Source organism: Periplaneta americana, chromosome 3 (genome assembly GCF_040183065.1).
Source record: "Periplaneta americana isolate PAMFEO1 chromosome 3, P.americana_PAMFEO1_priV1, whole genome shotgun sequence".
NCBI lineage: Eukaryota > Metazoa > Arthropoda > Insecta > Blattodea > Blattidae > Periplaneta > Periplaneta americana.
In genome coordinates, this window is record NC_091119.1 from 164,835,867 (window position 1) to 164,860,055 (window position 24,189).

Genomic DNA, 24,189 nt, shown 5'->3' on the forward strand with positions numbered 1-24,189 from the left:
ATACGAGAAGGTCCATCATACGAAATCAATTTCAGCTTTTGACAGTGCATGGAGCCATTTGAGGTTTTGCATTTCCTTTAGTATACTGTCTAACTGCAAATAAGACTGAAAATACTTACCGCACTATATGTAATGAGATAAAAAATTATACAGCACATTTAAATCTCACTTGCAATCCTACCTATACAATGTCTGATTTTGAAATCGCCAATATGAAGCTTGTCGACTGGCATTCCATTAGGCAGTAGTGAATGGGTGTCTTTTGCACTTCAGTCGAGCAATATGGAGAAATGTAGTCAACAGGGTCTGAGGGCACAATATTTGGGTATTGAGAACCCTGAAGAAAGAAACGAAATACAAGAAATTATGGGATTGCCGTTTATTCCGCTAAATGACTTGCAATTCATTTGGGACTTATTAAATGAAAGGTTTGTGGATTATATATTGGACTTAGCATCTTACATTGAAATTGCATATATTACTGGTCATCCGGCAAGAGGGCGAAGTCGAGCAGTTCCCCATAGATTTTCTCCTGAGACATGGAACGTCTATGAATTAGTAATTAATGGCGGACAGCACATGAATAATGTGGTTGAAGGATTCCACTCTCAATTCCAACGACTTGTGGTGGCACATCACGTGAACATTTCCCGATTCGTTAGCCATTTGAAACAACAGAATCGGAAACAGAACATTTAGTAACCCAGATCCTTGGTGGGCACACAAATATTAAGCGGCCAGTAAATAAACGATAGCCTATATAAAAAATCAAACGAGAATTTTCAACATTGTCGGTAATTACCAAAATTACAAAGACAGGGATGAAATTTTTCGATATCTTAGAGCGATATCATACCATTTGAAATTATATAGTGACCCTCAAGATGAACAATAGATGTATCTTTTGTATTACGTAACATAATTGAGATTACAATAAATTTCTCGGGACATTCCTTGCAGTTTTCCTTGTCGGACATTTTAGCGAAATGGACGAATTTATTTGTGGACATTTTAAAACATTGGACATTTTTAAGAAGAGGACTTGCTGACAGTGGACCTTTTCAGGTAAGGACATTTTTATGGAGCGGTCGAATTTTCTATATGGATATTTCTGTATGTTGGACATTTTCGTAGAGAGGACCTATTGCAAAGTGGACCACATCTCACTTAACGCCTATGGTGGCATGAAGATTTTCATTGTAGACAAGTCACTCACAGTTGCTTGGGTGAATGACACAAGAAGTCAAGTATCTGCCATTGGATTCAAAAAAGAAAAAAATAATTTGTCAACCGTTTCTTACTATATATTTCTACTCTACAATTTGGAATTTCTCGCTAGAGATCTTTCCTTCTCCACTCTGTCCTAGAATAGTGATCGACAGAATTTTTGTCAACACACTTCTCTAGCTGAAGAGGCGAACTGAAGCCGAAACAGAGAAAATGCAAAGCAACAAATAGAGTTTACACTCTTTGATCCTTTGATTGCATTTGATTCACCTCCACAATAATAGAGTTTACACTCTTTGCCGAAGGTTTGATCCTTTGGTTGCATTTGATACAACTCCACAATAATAAGAGTTTACACTCTTTGCCAAAGGTTTGATCCTTTGGTTGCATTTGATACAACTCCACAATAATAGAGTTTACACTCTTTGCCAAAGGTTTTATCCTTTGATTGCATTTGATACAACTCCACAATAATAGAGTTTACACTCTTTGCAAAGGTTTGATCCTTTGATTGCATTTGATACACCTCCACACTGATAGAGTTTACACTTTTTGCCAAAGGTTTGATCCTTTGATTGCATTTGATACACCTCCACAAATGCTATGGCTTTGTCTTTTGACTTTGCTTTGGAAATGCTATATATTTCTCTTTATGTACACTCAAAGCATAACCAAAAAGCTTACCATAGTACAAGAACCCAGAGGTAAAACAGTCCCCCAGTAGGTAGATCTCTGAAAGTAAATGTATACTACATGAATTTATTTATTGTTTATTTACCAGTTGAAAAGCACACAGTACACAGTTCTTTCTCCTAGTTTTAGGAATAAAATAAATATTATAATACAAAGTGATGTCCGACAATGAAGAACTTACCAACTATTGCACTTAACTAAGAGTATAAAGTATCAGTGTAAATTTAATCTATGTTTAACAAATTAATACCTCGAAGAAAATTAATAGAGATTTAAAACAATATTTATAAACGAATTAAAAACCCAAGTTTGATCTCTAGATGTATAATGAGTCCAAACAAGGGAGACAATAAATTGAAACTTAAAAGTTACTGTAAACAAAAACTATAATGTACAAGCAACTACTCTCAGTGCAGCTGTGTGGAACAATGTATTAAGGGACAGACTCAATGTGTAGTGAAACGATTTCAGAACTCACGTATATGTATTATGCAAATAAAATTTTATGCTATATTTCATGACCATACACAGTTAAAAAATGTAATAAAGATGAAAATCTAAAATTTCAGATAACACAAGCTATAAAGCGCAAATTATCAACATTACATTAGAGAAATTTATCTGTGTTCTGATTCAATGTGCATCAGTTGGAAACAAAGTAATACTTAAAAAATTACATATTATAACATTCTGAATTACTGTCAGTCAGAAAGGAAACTTCAACCAACCAGTTCTGTAGTATTATACTGCTAACAGACCCAATGCCAAGTAGCGAAACTGGTCAGTTACATTCCTCCATGTAATAGAGAGATAACATTACACTTACCCTAAAGCAAGATTACATACATCTTAATGATAAAATTGTGTCATAAATGGATTATTTCTTTGGACAGTATGTCCGCTGCGAGCCTTACTACAATCCGCACCTAAGTCTAGATTCTGACGTAATTGACAGCTTTCACCTGAAAATTACCCAACCCCACAAGCTACATCTCTGAAATTAAATATCAACCAGTCTCGTTCGCTAATAATTTAATCTCGAAGTAGTTAATTTCTGTTAACTGAACTGTCTGCTATTATTAATATTATAACAAACTATATAAAATTTATTCTTCTGCATATGTGAACATACTCTAATCATTTTCATACTTCCATTAAGTTAAATACTGGAAAGAAAAAAAAAATATGCAGCAAATATACTGATTGATACATTTCTTTCCTTTCACGTAATAAGGCAGAAATTGTTAAAGATAATCTTGTGAAAATATATACCTGATTCATTTCACTTAAGATTATAGCTATTTACTGAAGCAAGGCCCATTGGATGGAGATTTCTTGAACATTCAATACACATATCATACTTGCCGAATGCAAAGACCGTTTTGGTATGGAAACCACCAACATTATTATAAGAAGCCTGTTCACCACCTGTAAGAAAAACCATGTACCGAGGCAAGAGAGATCAAAAGTCCTTTATGTGAGCTGCAATTTTTAAGAGATAAACTCTAAGCCAAGGCACATAAAAAATAAATATTATATAGTAAAATCCTCTATATGACTGAATAATAATATTTCATGTAACACTAAATATCTCTTTCAATACCTTAAAAATCCACTCACAAATACGTAAATTTTTAATCTTCAATATAGCTACTCTTTTGTAAAAGGCTGCTCAGATCAAAACCTTTACCTATAATATACAGGAAGATAGAACTTTCGCATCAAAATGATTACTAATTCAGTGGTGACGTATTAGCACACCACTGGAAAGATACATGCCATTTCCTTACACCCGAAACTTTGAACAGTTCTGTTTTAACAGTTACTACTTCCTGGAAAATTGCACAATAAGTCATCCTAACGAAATTACTTCCATATATAAGCCCTATGCTTATCTAATGTTTTACGAAAAAAAAAAAAAATTAACGCTGCATTCTTTCTTTTATATTGAATACTTGCAAAAATATAGACTTAAATTTTTTGGCTACCAGAAAAAGAATGAGATGCAATACATTATCACAGCAAGATATTACATGCATAACAACTTTGTCCATGCTTTTTACTGATGCCATCAATACACTTTGGAAATATAGTCCAACATTCAAGTACTGAGTATCTCAGACATCTCTGAGATGCAATACTCATTCTTGGACCTCAAACCAACTTCAGATTTTATGACATTCGATAAGACTCAGAATGAAAGATTGTATTACATTCAGTTTGCGTCCAGTATATAATCCACCAAAATACGAGAACAGTAATTTTTCATTCATATGAACATTCGAAACACGATTAAGTTTAGAACAAGGTATTCCGTTCTTAAATTCTAATAACATGGTTTTAGTATATTATGACGAACTTACAAGGATGGATAATATATAAAAATCTAATCAAAGTTTTCTCTCCCTTCCTCCATACTTCTGTAAATTAATTGAGGAACCATTAATATTACAGGAGCTTTTAACTCCTCTTCAGTTGAAGAAATGAGATGCAAAGAAATCTTCAAGTAAATGCTTGGTTATCAATGTAAACAATTTTGTTTCTCCCCCCCCTCCCCCCACCTATTCTAAAGAACATTCTAATTGTATGTTATCATATTTATCTATTTCTAATAAAAATGATTAATGAAACGTCCCAACTTCATCTGAAAAATCAATCTTACATTAGTTTCATCACACAGACAAGCAACAGTTACGATGTCAGTATAATGAGATTCGTTTATTGTCTACAGACAAGGAGCAGATATGCGGAACAAATATAACATGTACATCTTACGCAAACTTTACTAATAGCAAGATTGATCTGGGTTTAGCTTAACAGTGAAAATAAAATTGAGATTTAACATTTGCTTGTTATCAAATGCATTATGTAATTACTCAAATATCAAGTTAGATTTGACACTTACAAGATTGTCATTATGATATATAATTAAAAAATTCCCTCTGAGCATTCTGTTGTGGAAGTTAAATAACATGGAAAATTATTTTATTATACACAAACAAGAACTTCTCTGCATCACATTAAATCAACCTGAAGTGTTTTTATAACCAAACCCAGTGTTTGCAAGCGGCATAAGTCTATCATTGTTTAAGAGAGAGGCCTGTCTTCGGGTATAGTAGGAGTAGTTGCCGGTGTGGCCACTGATCCGTTGTTAACCTTGCGATTTGCTTCTGCTTCTCGCAGGGCTTCATCAAAGCTCTGAGTGGAATTCGAGCGTGATGTTACAACCTTCGTCTGTAACAAGAGAATTCTGTTGCATTAGTATCTAAGAACAATAAAACAATGACAATGTTGGTACAAAAACATATTGGGTAGTAAGAATAAAACTTGAGTACTTTCTCAAGGTTTGTACTTACGAGTACGAGCACTTCCTGAGACTATATACTCGTAACATAAACACTAAAACAATCATTTTCGTAAGAATAAAAACATTCTACCTAACGCGAATATATTGTATACTCATCTCAACAGCCTTCTTGAACATTTAAATGTCAGTATATACTTGTGTCATCTACTTCTTTGACCACATCACACTGTGATCCTCAATTTTTTTTATAGACTTTCACATACTGTCGGCATGCTGTAGTGTTTTGTGTTTTGATAAACAAATAAACAAATAAATAAACAAATAAACAAACAAATAAACAAACAAATAAATAGATAAACAAACAAACAAATAAATAAACAATCAATTCATCAATCAATAACATGAAAGAGAGAATGAATCAGAAAAGTCACCATGCTGTCCATTCTATGCTGGCCAAGGCACTGAAGGAAGTAGGGTTTACAGTCCATCAAGAGGTGCAGGGACTAGCCACACAAGGAAGTGTTCGGCAAATTGATATCATTGCCATTAAGAACAACTCGGCATAAATTCTCGATCCCACCATCAGATTTGAGACACATGCAGATCATCCGCATGAGGTGGACAGTGAAAAGAAACGGATCTATGAACCAACAATCCCGTTCTATAAAGATAAATATAGCCTGTCCCACATTGATGTAATAGGTCTGATGGTGGGAGCACGAGGTACCATACCCTCCTTCTTTGCCAACAAATGTAAAAACCTGGGGCTAACACACAGCATTGTGAAGGAAATAGCCATTAGTGCCCTCAAAGGATCAGTTCAGATATTGAGAAATCATTTGTATGGGAGTGATAATGGAAATTTCAAGTTATCTTAACCGATGGCTGTTGATTGGTTTAGATATCAATGCCAATAAATCCGTACTATTATTTTTCTCGCGGTATATGGCATTCAAATCATTCTAACCTATCTGATGATATTTTTTTCCCCTTTCTTAACTGTAAATGAACACAAACGCTAATTAGATGTAAATTTTTCTGACATTTTGTATATTCGATTTCCTAACCGTTTCAAATGTATATCATTTTACCTTTTAGGGTGTGTTTCCAAATTATATGCAATACGCTTTGTCAAATCTGGCAATCTTTTCATAAGGGAAGCTAAATTTATTATTATTAATAAAACAGGAAACAAGAAAATAATACTACTGAGAAACCGCCATTAACATGATGTTGGATGGAGATTACAATCCATTTGTAGAATTCCAGTGTGTTAATAGTATGGTATTTTTATTAGGAAGCAGTTTTATAAGTATAGCCTATATATATATTTACATATAATTTTAAAGTCACAAGTTATTGCATTTCGTAATTTATATTTTACAAAATGCACTGTAATTATTAATTATAATTAACAATACAATGTAACCTTATAATTTGATAGTCATTCATATTTTACAGGCCATGTTTTTTTATGAAGAACAAATACAGTAAAACCCCAATAAGACTTTGTTCAAGGGACCAGATGTAAAACGTGTATTAACCGGGACTGTGTATTAGGCGGGTATACTAATTTTGACTTATCTATTGGCATTTTTATTTATTGAAATACATTATTTATGAAAGGTAATACAGTATTACTCCATTATGTAATTACTGTACTGTACGTCAAAGACATTTACAATATGTACTGTACTTAATTCTTTCGGGGGGGGGGGGGGAGGCGGGAAAGCCATTTATAGTTGTTTGCCGTGTGCATATTCTCCAAGTCCTCATGTTTACCACACTTCAGTTTCTGCGAATACATCCTCCCAACGTCGCAGCTGTAGTGATTGAGTCGCGATTTTTTATTATCGTTCTTAATGTCGATGATGGGATTCCTAATGCATCAGAGAGTTGTTTCTGAGTAAGAGTAAGTTACTGTTCTCATCGTACTTTCGTAAGATTTCCAATTTTTCCGACACAGAAAGGGCGTTTCGTTTAACACTCATTGTAATCACATTCACAGACACTTCAATACACAAAAGAACAACAAACTGCCCAGCAAAAATTTCCAGAATTTTATTACAGCCGAGTGAGGAATGTTGTTTGAGAGAGAGGGTTAGCAAGAGGGTGGGGTATTGTAACTGTATGTAGGCTTTAACCACGCAGATAAGGAGTCGAATAAGAGAGCATAACAAGAGGGTCGGGTATATTAAGGTATGAAGTATGAAGGTTTAAATGTGCAGGTAAAGGGTCGAATACCAATACTTTTCAGGTTAATGGCACCAGTGATTTCAATGACAAGATGTTTCATTGCTGTTACAGTACACTGCTGAAAATTACATCGAAAATATTCCACAAAAACCGCGTATTATGCGGGACTTGAGCGCAACAAACGGGGTATTTTATAAAGGAGTTATATATGAAATGTGCAGGGACCGGTCAAAAAAAGCGTATTACACAGGATAGTGTAATAAGCAGGCGCGTCTTATCGAGGCTTTACTGTATGTGTTTAACCATTCTATATTCACTTTTGTGATGCTTTAAAGGCTTTAGTTTTTTGAATCCATATCTTCACGTCTTTTTGTATACATTCCATAAGGAACTACATCGTTCATAAAGTCTGCCATTTTTTTTTTCAGACAACCTTAAAATGAACACAAATCAACAATACTCAGAACTGAGCCTGCAACAAACATTCTCAAAATAAAATGAGAACGAACTTATAAAAATAAGAATATAATTATTAGCATTTATTCTTACCAAACATGAGTATACCTACAAATTCCTTGCAAGATGGACACTTGACCACATTCTGCTATGCTCCCATTTTATGAGTATGTAATCAAAAATGAGTAGATACTCAAATCTTTTTATTCTTACCAACAAGAGTATTTACTAAAAACAGTTTAGTATACAATACACACTCATTTTTATTCTTATCATATTCAAAAGCAAATCTCCTGTATACGACCTTCAAAGGCTTAATGGCTACAGTGAATCAGAGATGCATCAGCAGTGCCTAATCAGAAAAATCTTGCCTCCTGCTACTGAGGCGAACCAACAACTGGCACTTGTGCATAATGGGAGGCTTAAATAGTTACAGCATGTAGATCAGGCATGCCAGAAATCAGACTCTAAATGTGCAGTTACGTGCGCAGATCGCCGGTCTGTGCAGACTGCATCATTCGAGCGTTGCTCTTACCCGTTCTTAGCTGGAGGGGTGTATAATAATCTATTCTGTGCTTCTAGGGTTGGATTAAATAGACATTTGGACATTATAAACACACTTAGCAGAAGGAAAAAAAAAATACGGTTATTATCAGTGTCTATATTTGATAATTGTAATATAAGAAACTTTAGGCTTACTCAGTTATACTTCACAAAGTAGTGGTTTGTAAAGCATAATTTATTAATATGATTTTTATATAGTATTTGAAGAAAACGATTATTGCAGTAATTTCGAAACAATAAAAAACAAACAAGTATTTCATTTTACGTAGTAGGTACTAATTATTTTAAAGTAATAGACCCTATTATTTCATTGTTCGTCATGCATTGTTATTTACTGGGACCATTGGTACACAAATATTGAAGAAAATATACTCCTAATTAATTACATGCAGTAGGACATTGTGAAGTTTTTATACTGAAATAATTTCCTTGCTGTATGTCAGTATAAATTAACAGTAATATTAATAAACAATATAAATTAAGCTTAGAATTTAAATTCACATAGGCCTATAGTTTATTTGGAAAACATTGAGTGCAAGTATCGACAAGTTGGGAGTGTTACTGAAAGAAATTAAAAGTGTAGTTCACAAGCTGTGAAGCGACGATATTCTATTTATGTCAGGTTTAAACATTTATTAATGTAAGTATATTAGCATAATATAGTGACATGAGATGGAAAATTTGCCATTATATCCGCCTTGCAAATAGTTGCTTTCTTCGCTCCTTACAACCTCATGAGCCTTACATGTATTCCTCACTATATTCTCATCACTTACCAGCTTATGAAATGAAAGTCGTAAGTCGTCTAATCTTTGATGGCTGTGTTAGTACAGACTCCAAAACAAAGTCATTGTCAAGTTCGTTTCACCGTTAGAGTACTGATTAAGAAATAAGTGCTGGCAATATCATATTTTGAGAACTTTAGTAATCTCCTCTACACTGTCAGAACGCTTTTACCTCGACATGGGCTGATGAAAGCCTTTCATTTTAAAATAATTATTGTTGGCTGAGGAAAACATTATAACAATTATGTTATATGATTCGTAATTTTTCTTTTTCGTTATCTGTGAATTCCTCACTTCATTTATCATAATTCATTCACAGACACAGTCAAATCAGTACCCGTACTGAAACTGCGTTACTGAAACAGAAGATGATATGCTGTTGCAGGTCTGTATAGCCCCGTCGCGTTCCCCTCCAAGGCGATTCACTCTCTCCAGGCAGAGGAATAGAAAGTGCACATCGCACAGAGACTACTGCACAATGTGCAGGGTTTTGGCATGCTTGATGTAGATGATGAAATCCTCCACAATTATCGAGATTTTAATTATGAAATTCTGGATTCTTTGTCTATCTTGCGAATCCCATATTGTAAAGATTCTATCTCATGGTGTCAGGACACCAAATTAGAAAATATTTACAGCAAGAAATATTGAATACTTAGAGTACACTTCCACATATGGAAAAGGAATATTGATATATCAGGATGATCCTAAAATGACTTCGTGGATGTTTAATAGGAAATTACTTTCCTCTTTACAATGCAATTAAACTGTCCCGTAATACTGCTGCAGTCAGATCTGTTCCAGGAAGAACTACAAACTCTGATGATGTCACTCCAGGTTGTGAAGAAATATGCAAAAAGATAAGTTCGGTAAAATTCTCTAGAGTCCTGTTGCACTATTATGAACACAAGGAAAGGTGTACAAATACTTGGACACTCCACTGAAAAATTTACTCAGATTCTTGATTAAGACCTTAACAGATACAAAATGCAGTGTAGAATATAGTGTTATTAATAATATGAAAATAAATTTTGGAGTTGTTCGTTGATGAGGTGGTTCTGTACATCGTTAATTTGGCATTTAATACTGTGGCAACCATGATGGAAAGTTCTTGCTGCCTCGGGAGTCGATCACGTGTCCCACAGAAGGCAGGGCGCGCGAGAAGATAGGCGGCGCGGCAAAGGGTAAGGAGACTGCAGCCGCATGGACTGGAGGGGACGGACGTAAGGGGAACGTCTGCATTCCGAGAGGGGAAGGAGGCCAACTGCGGCAGAAGTGGAGAAATTCGAGACGTTTCCAGTAACAGATTATTCCCGAAGACAGATTGTTGTAGAAACGTCGAGAATGTGTGATATGGTAATAAATATAAGATGCAAAGAAGGCCAAAGCCATGTAATTTGGACAGCAAGCCAGTCAGTTTTTGTGAAGCAGCCTTCGAGACTGGGGTTCGACTTGAGTGAGTTTGTGAAGCAGCAGTGAGCATCCAGGTGGAAGCAACACGGCTGGAAGTCTTGAGTTCGAGTGCAGTGGACTGTCTCTGGAAGTCTTGGGTTCGATATACTGTGAACTTGAGTGAATGAGCTAGAAGAACTAGCCAAGGCAAACGAACTGTGAACTGAGAACTGACAGTTTTGTTTTGTAAATAGTGCTTTGTGAACATTAGTTGAGATTAGGAGTACATTGTTGTTCTCAATAATCCAAGTGAATTGTCATTGTCGTTTGTGGAGTGTAATAACGAATACTGTATTGCTATGTGGAGTGAAATACCCATTGTTGACAGGAGTGTTTAAATTCATAAATATAGAAAGCCATTATTGTTGTAAATAAAAGTAACATTATTGTTGTGAATTAAAAGTCACAATACTTTGAATCTAAAATAGAAATTGTAACTGGACGAAGTTTAGAGAATTCTTTCATAAATGCTAGTATATAGGACAGAAAGACGACGAATTTACAATTAAATCTGTCTTCTTTTCCCCCATAATTCTAGTTTCAGATATAGGCCTATTATAAGCACTTATAAGACAAAGAATTAAATCACTAATACAGAAATGAACTTAATATAAGGAATTATGTTATTTTACCTTTACATTTTCATATGCTGAACCCACTCTCTCTTCAAAAGAGCGGAAAGATTCTGAATTCTTGAGCTGACCAATTTTCGAAGTAACACTTGATCCAAATCCACCCAGCAAAGAGGTGGTCTTCTCTGCTGTTGTCTTTATTACAGACTCTGTTTTCTGGTAGCTAAAACAGAAATAGATCAGTAATAAAGAGAAGACACACAACTATAAAAAGTTAACATTTTGTAATCATTAAAAAAGAATACATCTTATAGAATGAGTAATATTCCGTACTAATTACGAACTGTTATCAATCTTTACTTTTTCTCTTTTTTTATTGAAAAATTTCATTCATCAGCTTTCATTTTTAACTCCTCACAATGGTTTCTTTACAGTATAACATAAGAAGATACTGTTAGTACTGATGAATTTCGTATGCATGAAAAAAAGTACGAGAAATATAAGTTATAATCACATTTCCACTTTAAAAACTTCAAAATAACAAATAACTTAAAATATTTAAAATAAATTTAATTAAAAACAAACTTTCAACACAAGCATCACTACTGTTAAAATTAATGAACACTTATTCAATGTACACCATTAGGACAAAATTTGAATATTAACATTCAACTGAATCAAAGAATGATTTAAGTTTCGGTCAAACAATGCGAATGAAGGTACCACGTAAGTGTGTTTCTTTTTTTATTGTTCTAGTATGTGATACATAAATATTTTTGCAATTTATAAAACATGAGAAAACTCATTTTAAATATAAATTATGTGGTAAAACATTTTAAAGAAAATATGCCACAAAATTCATTCCAAATTAAAATCTTTAAAATCATTGTTACATATAAATCTTCAGCCTTTGAAGAAAATTTGCTCTCACATTATAAGCACAAAATAGTTATTCAAGATTAAACAAGTCTCAGAAATGAAATCATGTTATACAGAAAACGTATTTACTGAATATCAGCATCCGATGTGTCTCATATTTCTGTGGCCGGGAGGAAAAAGGTCTTAAGTCAATTTTTTGTTAAAATGAGATTTTTATATATTCTGAAAGCGGAAACAATTCTCTACAATCTGGTAAAACGGCTGAAGTCAAATAAGACTGCTGACTGGATTTATAGAGTGTTACCAAATGTCTTAAGTACTGTTTGAATCGAGCACACACAGAATAAAGGACTTAAGAATATTTAATACTTTATTCCTTACAAACCATCACATGTTTACTTTCCATGTTTCCCTATTAAAAAGGTCTAACTTGTATTTTAGCCATTTTATGACATACTGATGCCCTTTCCTTTTAAAACTTTAAGCACCAGGATAAACAGTCCTATAATTGTTTAAGACCCATTTTGCATTCCTAATAATTTACATTTCTCATTTATTTTGACATGAAAAAGGTCTTACGTTTAAATAGTCCCTTCTACTCAGTTTGGGTTCTAGTCTTAAAAGGGCTTAAGTACGGCTATTTTGTTAAATAATCAAAAAAATTGTTAAATGAGCAACATTACCTATTTTAGAAGAAATATAAACAAATAATATCCAGGAAAAACCTCTTAATTAAAAAACTCTATAATTGAAATCAATTTAAATCTTTCTACTGGTTTCCTGAAAAGTATAAAATTTTTACTTAAGACCTTTCTCCTCCCGGCCACAGATTTATATTCTTGAACTTAATAATCCTTAGAATAAATAGTAGCTATTTCTTCTTATCTACATTACATAGATTCGAATATCGGTCAGGTCTATCTAAATTTACTAGAATCATGATTTCATGTACTGATTCACTTAACAACAGTAAATTATTGTAACTACTAATCAAGCATAAATTGTACGAATATCGTCCATGGGCGTTAGTATGTGTGCATGGATTAAATATGGTTTACACTTAGGAATTTTTATTAATTCTCTAAAGATAGTGGACTGGTGTACAAGAACAAATGTTTTTAAAGTGTTTATAATGTGTCCATAAAGTCCCAAACTCAGAATTTGATAATATTAATGGTAAAAGATGTGCAGCTGTAGTTTATGTTAAGATATTTGGCATCTATGTAGAACAGATTAAGACTGCGAAGAGATGACGTGACGCAATAGTAACTTCGAAAAAGTATGTGTAGCAAACAATTTGTCAATTTACAATGAGAATTCTATGCCATCTGAAGGTATTTTTTTCTATAAGTACAGACCTAATTGTCATGTAAATCATATCAGAGGTGTTTGGAGATATGGTAACATAGCACTGTTTGACTTGAATGGCTACATCAAGTCTCATACCACACAAATTTGGACAGCAAAAAATCCCCAAGTCTTACACATGGTTCCACTTTATTCTCAGAAAATCTGTGTTTGACATAATGTATCACATCGGAGCATTATGGCACTATTGTTTTCGATACTACATTAGAATGTGCTGTATACAGAGATATTGCTTAACAGCTTGTGGCTTTGTTAGAACTTGATGAACATCTGTTGGTTTCAGTGGGATAGTACAACACATCACACTTCTATCAAACTAAGAAAATGTTAAAGAGCTTTTTTGGTGGTCCTCTCATAAAAGTCTTTGGCCACCACGTTCCCCTGATTTGAGTGCACCAATTTCATGAGAGTTGTTTGAAAAGTTCATAGCTGACACAAAACTTAAACTAGGATTATTCTGACACAATCTTTATTTCTCAACACATTTGGTCCACCAGTGCTGCAATGCTGCTCCTTGTACATAAATTCCTCGAAGTCTGCAAAAAAGCCTTCTGTTGCTGCGATAACCTCTTCATCTAATGAAAGTTTCTTCCCTGCCAAGTGAGTTTTGGAAAAAGAAAGAAGTCTGAGGGTGACATATCTGGTGAATGGGTGGAGAGGGGTGCGGCAACAATTCGAAGCATAGTTCGTGTAGTTTAGCAACCACGATTGCAGACGTATGAGCAGGTGCATTGTCGTGATGAAACGATACCTTCTTCTTGGCTATACTTGGTCTCTTCTCGCGAATTTCTTTCAGTTGCTGTAGAGATTTGAATAATATTCTTCGGTTATTGTTCTCCCTTTCTTAGGTAGTCAATCATCTCCTTATCAGAACACGGATGCCATAACTTTCCCAGCCAATTAAGTAGCTTCTGCTTTCTTTGTAGGCAGAGAATCACTGTGATGGTGTATGAACGATGTGATCCACTATGTACAGTATGCACTACAGGTAACATATTTGTCAGTTTATAAATACTCAAGTGATATAGAGGCCCTAGTCCATGTAATAAATTCACAAACTGAGTACCGAAACTTTATGAACACTCTGTATAAATTTAGTTACACGGAAGATACATAAGCAAGCTTAACATTTATTTATTGAGGAAAGTTGCATAACTAGCAGCCAAATATAATCATTTATGACTTAAATATTAATATTATAGATAGAAAGTACATGGTCATCATTCATTTACAGGCCTTGAAAACTTGAGGAGCGCACGAAGCAGACACAATCATAATTTTTTTTTCTGACATTGGAGAAGAGTGATAAGTCAGCATAATTCTCTGACCACTTTGCCATCAGAAACAAACACTACTGCCAATTTCATAGAAATCCTGGGTTCTGGGAGTTATAAGAAAGAAAAATTTTCTCCAACCAAAATCCTCCAAACTGAAATATGGCATAAGATTGCTCTATTTCAGGAAACAACAAAATCAACAGATTTAAAATTATCATAAAAATATTTTTTGCCAAAATAAGTACAGGTATAAAAATGCTTGAGAGATTTTTTTTTTTTGTTTTTACTATAATTAGTTTAGAACATCTATAGTAAATATTGACTTTTCCATTACTTAACCTATGGGTAGTCAAATTTGAAACAAATTTACAACTCTGTTCAACATATCTAAAAGTACAAATACTACTGCAAATATACAAAGCAGAAACAAGCAGTGCAGCACACATAATACTTACATAGGTGCATCAGCGACTGCTCTGCTAAATTGTCCTATCTTGCCTTCAACATTCTGATACCTGGTTCATACCAACCATAGAAAGAAACAGAACAGAAACCATGCAGTGCAAAACAAAAATTAATGGAATTAAAGACAGCAATTAAAAGCAAAGAAAGAAAAGAAAGTAAAACCTAAAAATTCCCAAATCTCAAACAATTTTTCTGATTGTGAATTTTATTGTGATATTCAAAGCAGAGTTAACATTGTGCCCAAACACCTTTGTCTTTAAACCTCTATTTGTAGCATTAAACAATTAGTCACATTTTAATCTTTACTCCATACATTGCGTTGCACACCATAATTGCTACGATTATTCTCTTCAGCTAGAATTAATGAACGTACTTTTTTTTAATGTTAGTGGTTTAGAACTACCTATATTTGAAGTCTCGGACTCCCATTGGCTATAATACAAATTAAAGTCTACAGCTAAATTAAATTGGTATAAGAGGTGAAGAAAAAATTAAAATGAAATTCATTCATTTGTGTTCTATCCAAGGGCAGATCTTTCACTGCAAACCCAGCATTCTCCAATCTTTCCTATTTTCTGCCTTCCTCTTTGTGAAACAACTCTCAATATTTCACTTGAACAAAATCCTTCCACTAGTCCAGCAAAAAGACTCTACATTGCCAAACACACGACATTGTTAATTTTATTTAAACTCCTAAAAGTCCTAAATTGAATTTTATAAAGTTCTAAATCTCTTTTTTTTTTTTTTTTAGCATCTAGAAATTCGTTCCTTACTAATTACTAATTATAAGGGTAAATTCAAGAACAAAAGTACAGATATGATAATAATTTATTAATATGGAATTCTTATTTTTAGATCGTTCCTTTAGGACGCAAAAACATCCATTTAATTTTTGTATATATGCATATTTATTTCTCATTTTACCATGTTCACATCCGAATTTCTAAAGTTAACAATTTTATACCTTTTAAAAAGTTTATGTATGGGCTTTCAAGTTACCACCTGTAAATGCTCAGAAGTCCGTAAAGCACTATACATTTTTTCTGTATAGTTCAGTTAAATTTATATTATTACATAACTTCATAGCAAGAACTTTAATTTATGTCGTTTTCTCTTGGTAAAAATTATCTGCATATGTCGAAAACTTAATTTAATTCCCATGTTCATATAAATTCAGTGTGCAGATGACTTCGTCTAGTATGTTACATAGTATAGGCAACAGTGAGTCTCTCTCAATTCTACAGGTTTACACTGTGTACAATGTGACAATATACAGTAGCGTGCAAATTAATCCGAACACGACATATTTTTACATTTTCTGTCATTGTTGGCCTCACAGCTGCTCATACCGCTTTAATTGACATCTGTAGTACGTGTAATTCCATTGTTGAAGGTCTGTCATTATTTTTTTTTATAATATGTGACATTTTGCCTGTTGTTTTGTACTTATAAGCATTTCAGTTGTGTTGAAGACTTAATACTGCAATCCTGTGTACATTCTGTCGTCTTCACAAATGGATACAGCTTCACGAAAACGGTCTAAAATTATAACATTAGCAGATCATTCTTCTATGACACAGGCAAATTGCTGCAGAATGTCACATCAGTTTGGCTACTGTTAATTCGATCATAAAACGATACAGAGAGACTGGATCCATCACACCCCAGAAAAAAGGAAACTGTGGCCGGAAAAGGAAGACTTCACCTGCAGATGATCGTTTAATTGTCAGGAAAAGTAAATTAAATCCTAGACTAACTGCTGTCGACTTAACCCGTGAGTTAATGGCTACCAATGGGGCGAATATTCACGTCACAACAGTGCGGCGTAGGCTTTTGGAAGCTGGACGAAGGGCTCATAAGCCTATTAAGAAGCAACTGCTAACCCCTGTTATGTGCAAAAAACGCTTAATGTGGGCAAAATTACATCAACACTGGACAGTGAATGACTGGAAGAATGTACTTTTTTCCGATGAGTCTCATTTCGAGGTCCACGGCCACCGTGTTTCTTACGTACAGAAAGGATCCGAAAAAGTAACAGCAGCTCATCTCCAACAAGCAACCAAATACCCCCCTGAAGTAATGTTTTGGGGCTGTTTTACACATGAAGGGCCTGGAGCATTAATACCTATCAAGGGAATGATGAATTCTAACAAATATATTCACTTATTGGAAACCAGAATCGTACCCCAGCTGCAAAAATCATTTCCGGATGGCAGAGGTGTGTTCCAACAAGACCTGGCACCATGCCATACGTCTCGAAAAACTACAGAATTCTTCAACAAGAAGAATATTCAGGTACTCCCCTGGCCAGGCAACTCACCCGACATCAACCCCATTGAGAACTTGTGGTCAATTTGCAAAAGAAGAATGCAAAAAATGGATTGTTCTACAAAGGAGAAGATGATTTCTGCCCTCATTGGTGTATGGTTTCGCGATGAAGAAATGAAGAATATTTGTGGGAAATTAGTGGAATCCATGCCAAATCGTCTCAGAGCTGTTATTAGGAACAAGGGAGGCCACATAGATTACTGAGGTATGTCTTAGATCCTTTTTTTATCCCGTTTGAGTGTTTTTGCATAAGTAATTACGTTGTTCTGATTAATTTGCATGCTACTGTATGTAATTGAATCATTTCAAGGGAAAAATTGTTCTGGAGCCAAGCATCGTACCTGGAACCTTTGCTTGAGTGTGCCAATGCTCTACTGGCTGACCTACCCAGGAACTCCCATTTTTATCCACATACCTCTAGTTCAGTGGTCGTCAGCACTTGCTGAAATGGGTAACGGGTATGCAGAAGGGAGAGGGAGAAAACATACCCGCCAGCAATCACGGATGCACACCAGTGCAATGTCTTATCTGCGGGTAAGGAATGCTAGCCCGAGGGTGCACTATGCTGATGACTAGGGACCGGATTTTTATGTAATTACATATTATATGCCTTTCAATCTAACTGTATATAAATAACAAATCATTGCGAATCTTGTAATTACCATTAATATATCAAAATTTGATACTACATATTTTCACATATTTACCCCATATTACATATTATGGCTTGGTATTACATAAATCTACATATTTAGGGGTTTTATTCATTTTCACTTCTCAAAAAAAAAAAAAAACCTGGTGGGGAAGTTTACAATTTGAAATACACTGATTTAAAAAGCCTTTTTACCTATCCAAGAAAGGATATATTTCGAGACAAAACATAACGTCCTTAGTTCCAGGAAATAATAGAGGCACTGACCCCATATGCCCACGTCAATATGAGTGAACAAAAGGAAACCTTTCTCATACAAACATCTTATATTGTAAAAATCACTCCGAAAGTAGCGTTGCATTCATGCAGTGGAGTGGGACGAGGACGACATGATTTGTCTCGAACTACAATTGTTCTGCACACGTCTTAGAAAGCCATTCCCATGCAATTTGCAACCTTACCCACCCTCTTCCTAACCCTTCCAGGGAAAACCTATGTCAAGTCTGACATGAGCCACAATAAAGTAGCCGACTTTTGAAAAGAAGCTGGAAAGATGTTGAAAGATCAAAATATAGCTTTTTAGGTTATTGCTTGATTTCATTACTTTAAATTTCGTAGACCTATACAGAAATGGGATTTTCCGAGCAATTAGAAAGTATGGTTCTCGGCTGGAATAATCCTATCCTTCTGAATGAGATAGGAATGTCACTTTTGAAACAACAATTTGTAAATGCCTGTAGTTTGAGGTTTTAGTAGGTACTTTGTTTCTTACAGAAAGCAGCTAAAATGCATGTGTCCCACATCTCCTCTTATGGTCTCATAATCCAGTAAAGCAAAACAGTGCTTGCAGTACTGTTGTCATTCATTTCACTCAGTTCTCTAGTTTTAGTACTTACAGTATTAAGTGCAAGTGAGTTTATTTATTGTTTTTAACGAAAATGTCCCCTGTATCTTCAACCCTAACGACAACAATAAAATCATGGATTGCGATGGACGAAGTTTCACTACAGATAGAAAAATATTAATGTGTCAAGTGTGTGGTAAAACACTCGGGTACTCTATGAAATCACAACTGGAGTCTTACCTATCCTATACCTGCCAGATATTGATATTACATATTTTCATGATTTTACATATTTTGGTACATATTCAGCTTATTTTTCTTACATAAATATATACATATTTCACACCTTGATATTACATAAAAATCCGGTCCCTACTGATGACCACTGCTCTAGTGGGTTGACAAGACATCAGACACCCAACATTGAGTGCACACTTTCTGTGTGACTTAAATTTGTGGTTTTCTGTTAACCAACAGTAACGTGTATTATACAAATTTGACTTTCAGATATAGCTCCCTGTGAAGCTGACTTGAATAATTTCAAGGGAAAAATTTATTCCCTTTTTTTTTTTTATCCACATATCTCAACTGGGTTGACAAGAGCTTTACAGGGAGCTATCTGAAAGCCAGATTTGTTATAATGTATGTAATTATTTCCAGAAATGCATATAGTGCATTAGTTGGGAGGCCGGAGGAAAAAAGACCTTTCGGAAGGTCGAGACACAGATGGGATAAGTATTAAAATGGATTTAAGAGAGATGGGATATGATGATAAGAAACTAGATTAATCTTGCACAGAATAGGGACCGATGGCGGGCTTATGGGAGGGCGGCAATGAACCTCCGGGTTCCTTAAAAGCCATAAGTAAGTAAGTATATTATGTATTATTACCCCTACAAAGGACTAATGGCTTTGTTGCCAAATGTCTAGGCATTTGAACAACATTACCCCCACAATCTATGTAAAACATTAGGTAAAATTGCCCCTATCATAGGTCGTGGAAGCCCATAACATAGTAGGAGGTTAAGGCTCCCATCTTTATAGACAATCTGTAGTGTAGCAGTGGTAGAGTGGTGTCTTTATTATTATGCTACCATGTGCCCCACAACATACATTCACACTTACATAAACAGTCTGAAATATTAAGACTGGTTCACAATAAACCGGGAACAGAAATGAGAACGAGAAGGGAAATAATGTTAAAAACATGTATTTTAACATCTGTTCTCGTTCTTGTTTCCGTTCCCCGGTTTATTGTGAACCAGCCTTTACGGTTACGAAACTTCCTGACCCATTTAAATTGATAAAGAGCATCAAAACAATCAGTTTAATGTATTTCAGAAGAATTGAACAGCAACAACGAACCTTTTCTTAAAAAAGATCACGAAAGACTTAAATTACATTTACTACTCAACTTTTTTTTTTGTTAGGAACTGAAGCACAGCATAATTAGCACAATTGTTAGGTCTTATAGATATAGTTAGATAGCAGGTAAATTAGTATGTTATTACTGCACACTGTTTAGCTTAAAAAATACTCCAGGTGTGGCAAAGAAAAACATACAGTTTATTTTCCGGAATATTTTTTATTATTCTATCAACATAAGGTCTTTGGTAGTATCTTAAAGTAAGGCAGTAGTCTTTTTAATTCCATTACACCCCTTATAATATTATTTATCTTTTATTAAAACAATCTGCAAGTAATACTTCACCTGAAGTGTCTGATCATTTCTGGTCTAAATATCTAGATAAGAATATGTAATTTAATTTTAGATAGCTTAGTCTTACATTAGTATAAAAAATGTCTCGAACCTTATAAACAGAGTATAAAAAAGTTTCGAACTTTATAAACAGGTTTTTTTACAGTTATTTTATCTGTAGACACAAATTAATAGAGAAAATTTTATTGGCTAGGTATAGAGGGATGGAATACTGTTATTATTATTATTATTATTAATATTATTATTATTATTATTATTATTATTATTATTATTATTATTATTGGCCTAAAGCCCAATAAACTATGAAAACTCTTGACTGCTGAGTTTATAATACAGTATAACACCACTGCACGTTGACCTAACAAAATTTTCCTGTTATAAGTTTCCAATATTTTAGGTCCTCCTTCAAATTCATTATTTTTTTTTTATTATTCATTTTAACACTTGATTAAAACTATAAAACTTTGTAGAGTTAAAACGTTAAAGTGTTACAATTTTTAAAAAAGGTAATGTACCTTCATGACAGACGATTCAAAGGACACTGAAGATGACCTAATACCCCAGATAGTCCCTCTTCGTCAAAAAAATCTCACTCTCCTCCTAATTTACATGACACATAGGAGTACAGTCAACTGTGGAAAGTTTCATTATTAGAGAGTTTTCGCACCCTCTCCCCCCCTCCCCATGCTAATGCTAAATGCTTAACACTATGTTGACGTCATTGAGGAAAGAACCAATCAGAGCCACTCACCTCACATTGGAGTTTACTTTGATCGCATTTAAACTGGAATAACCAAGTAACCCATATTACCAAAAAAGTGCTTTCCATACTACATTCCTTAAACAGCATTCGAAAATTCCTCCCGCTATCACTCAAGAAAATACTAGTAGAAACACTAGTAATGCCCCACTTCGATTATTGTAATTTTCTACTGATTGACCTCAATGTCAACCAGTCGCCAAAAATTACAAAGTGTTCATAATTCTTGTGTTTGCTTCGTCTGCGATGTCTGTCGCGCTGACCACATTACCCCATCCTTCTAAACTCTAAACTGACTACGGCTTAACGAACGTAGAAATTTTCATTCTCTTGTTCTCCTTTTCCAAGTTCTTCACACCTCTACACCTACCTACCTTACCTCCTGTTTCAGTTACCTGTCATCATATCATAATGTCTTCACACGCACGCAAAATAGCCGCATACTAGCCATACCAACACATAAGACATCATCGTATTTATCATCATATACAATTTCGCTCTCGCGCTTGTGGAATACCCTACCCAGTGACATCAGAGACTGTCGGAATTTAGTAGTGTTCAAAAGCAAACTTATTAAGCATTTTCTTACTGTGTAGAGTAGGTTTAATTTTTACTTAATTAATAATAAAAAAAAAATGTTTCTCTCTTCTTAACTTTTACAATAAACTGTCTAGCTTTTATTAATCAATTAATCTTTTAATACTTTGATTTTATTGTATTTGTAAATTTAATATTAATTGTAATTATAATTGTAATTGTATTCTTAATATTGTAGTTGTAATTCCCTGGTAGAAGGGAAGAGAAGGCCTGATGGCCTTATCTCTACCAGGTTAAATAAATAAATAAATAAATAATAAATAAATTATTTCAATAGAGGACCTGCTATTTCTAGCTGGATAACATGGGTGAACGAAGTTTACCATAGACCTGATTCGGTGTTAAAACATGGAATCTTGTTTGAGATTTACCTCTGTGGATGATATTCATCTACTTAGAACAACTCAAGATGAATAAATTATTCAGGGCAAAGTACAAGAAGGCTCAGGAAAGAATTTTTCGTTGGAATTTCAAGAGACAAAGATTGAGTCGTGAATACGCCATCAAGCGAAAATGCTTCTTTGTTTAACTCGCCGTAACTTAGAAACCAATGAAGATTTTGAGTAGCAACCACTTTTAAAAGTAATTTCAATTCTTTCTCAAATTTCTTTCACTCGAAGCCCCCCCCCCCCACCAACTAACATGAAAAATAAAAATGTTTGCCGCTTACCACCAACTTCTGAAGGTGTAAATGTCTATTCTGAACAGGTCACATCGAAGTTAGTATTTTTTTCTCACTTTTAAAGAAAGATTCTCATTTCAATTTTTTTTTCTATGCATTCCTTAGACACTGAGCTATTAATTAAAAGAAATTACAGCACGACTGATTGACTATCATAGGAGCTACAACATGATATATGTTAAAAGACCTGGAAATATCGTATAATAATTCTTTCAGAACTTTTACAGATGTTAACATACATCACCAAGTTAACATAGTCAGGACTGATGTCAACATAGCGTTAAAGACTGGTTCACAATAAACCGGGAATGTAAACGACAACGACAAAGAGAACGAGAACGGAAATGTTGTTAAAATAAATGTATTTAAATGTGAGCTTTCACGATAGTTAATTTGAATTGACAATTAATATTAGGTACCCTCCACAAAACTGGCTTCATTTATACACCGACGGATCCTTGATCTCCAGAGAACAAGGAGCCGGTGCAGATGTTACGTGCGTCTCTTCTCACTTTATAGATCTCTTGGATATGGAACAACAAGTTTTGATGGTGAAATCATTGCAATAAGTGAATGTCTCAGGAATCTTCTATGCCACATCAATAAATTTAGGAATGCAGTTATATTGTCAGACTCCATAGCAGCTATTCTATCAATTGTCTCTAAACACACACCTTCATCTCAAACAGCAGAAATAACTAAAATGCGCTCTCAATTAATATCACTCAATAAAAGAATTGTATTCCAATGGATACCATCCCATTGTGGAATCCTGGGAAACGAGAATGCGGATGCTTTAGCAAAGGGCAGCACTGCTACTTACAGACCTGTTACTAAATCTACGTATTACTCTGTGAAGAGATTTATTAAATCTACATACTTAGACTTCAACAAACAAAATTTGATAACTCAATCCCAAGGGAAAAAATGGAACTCTCTGCATCAAAATCTACAGTTAATTCCCGATTTACCACGAAAATCGTCTGTAGCTGCATTTAGATTGGCAACAGGCCATGATTGTTTGGCCAAACACCTGCATAGAATTGGAATATATCAGTCCTCTAACTGCCCATTGTGCAACTCAAGCCAAGAAATGGATTCGGAACACCTCAAAATCTGTGCTTCAGTGGCTAGTCATGATAATATCTTTGAAAAATATTGGAGTGCAAGAGGTCAAATGACTTTATTGTCAAACGCCTGGCATTAGAAAACAACAACAACATATTTTAACAATATTTCCGTTCTCTTTCTCGTTTCCATTCCCGGTTTATTGTCAACATAGCCTTAACTGTTTAGCCTACCACAGGGTGCGAAAACTCTCTAATGTCTTCTAACACCTACTCTAAAGAATGTCCTTGATATATG

General features: G+C 34.4%; 1 protein-coding gene across 4 annotated transcripts in view; it reads right to left on the reverse strand.

Annotated features, from left to right (window-relative positions):
* Nucleotides 1–1,981: 1,981 nt before the first annotated feature.
* LOC138696816 (tumor protein D54) overlaps nucleotides 1,982–24,189 on the reverse strand; it is a 99,432-nt gene continuing 77,224 nt past the window's right edge. For 2 of the 4 annotated variants that reach the window (XM_069822243.1, XM_069822240.1), the window contains exons 4-6: nucleotides 15,232–15,291; nucleotides 11,313–11,475; nucleotides 1,982–5,154 (exon numbers count right to left, since the gene is read on the reverse strand). In XM_069822243.1, coding sequence (XP_069678344.1) covers nucleotides 5,008–5,154; nucleotides 11,313–11,475; nucleotides 15,232–15,291 — 370 coding nt within the window. In that variant the 3' untranslated portion in view covers nucleotides 1,982–5,007. The remainder of the gene's footprint in view (nucleotides 5,155–11,312; nucleotides 11,476–15,231; nucleotides 15,292–24,189) is intronic. The other 2 variants (XM_069822241.1, XM_069822242.1) reach the window with 2 other exon arrangements.